Raw genomic sequence first — 600 nt, 5'->3', positions numbered from 1 at the left:
AATAATGGCCACAGATAGACAGGGTCTTAGAACAGTTGGATAACAGACTACCGGTAACGCTGTGTATCATTTTATTATTTTGAAGAATGTAACTCTCAACTTGTAATACTACATCTGTACTTTTTTTTTTTAAATATCAGATGGTTGAAAAATAAAAGTTGCAACAAAAAAAAATCAAAATTAGATGTGAAATGTGAATGAAGTAAAAAATAATTTACTACCACCCTCCATCCCTCCCTGTATGCTTACATTCATGTTGCTCGTAGGGTGGATAATATATTCGGACTGAGATTAGGATGAAGAAGATAAACAGGGGCCAGATGATCTCAATCAGCAGCTGGATCTAATAAAGGAAGACAAAAGGGATGATTAAAGAAGTTAATCAAGTAAATAAAAGTGCTTCACACTCTTGGGAAACAAAAACTTGGGAAACAAATAAGCTAATGATCCCAAAAAAAGGTTTCCTTTGCGCTTTGCAGTTTTTGTGTAATTTCAGTTCAACTAAGTAATAAGTAATTAATTAATTAAATGACTAAGTAGTTTATGCTGCTTTAGACGAAGAAAAATCATCATGAGGCGTATGTGTGTGTGTGTGTGTGT

General features: G+C 33.3%; 1 protein-coding gene across 4 annotated transcripts in view; it reads right to left on the bottom strand.

Annotated features, from left to right (window-relative positions):
- LOC116698112 (phospholipid-transporting ATPase ABCA1) overlaps positions 1-600 on the bottom strand; it is a 40,266-nt gene that overhangs the window by 33,811 nt on the left and 5,855 nt on the right. For all 4 annotated transcript variants that reach the window (XM_032529882.1, XM_032529907.1, XM_032529897.1 and 1 more), the window contains exon 3: positions 250-343. In XM_032529882.1, the coding sequence (XP_032385773.1) occupies positions 250-343 (94 nt within the window). The remainder of the gene's footprint in view (positions 1-249; positions 344-600) is intronic.

The sequence above is a fragment of the Etheostoma spectabile genome, chromosome 2, assembly GCF_008692095.1.
Source record: "Etheostoma spectabile isolate EspeVRDwgs_2016 chromosome 2, UIUC_Espe_1.0, whole genome shotgun sequence".
Classification (NCBI taxonomy): domain Eukaryota; kingdom Metazoa; phylum Chordata; class Actinopteri; order Perciformes; family Percidae; genus Etheostoma; species Etheostoma spectabile.
The sequence above is the reverse complement of the archived record's forward strand: the minus strand, read 5'-3'. Positions and strand labels throughout refer to the sequence as shown.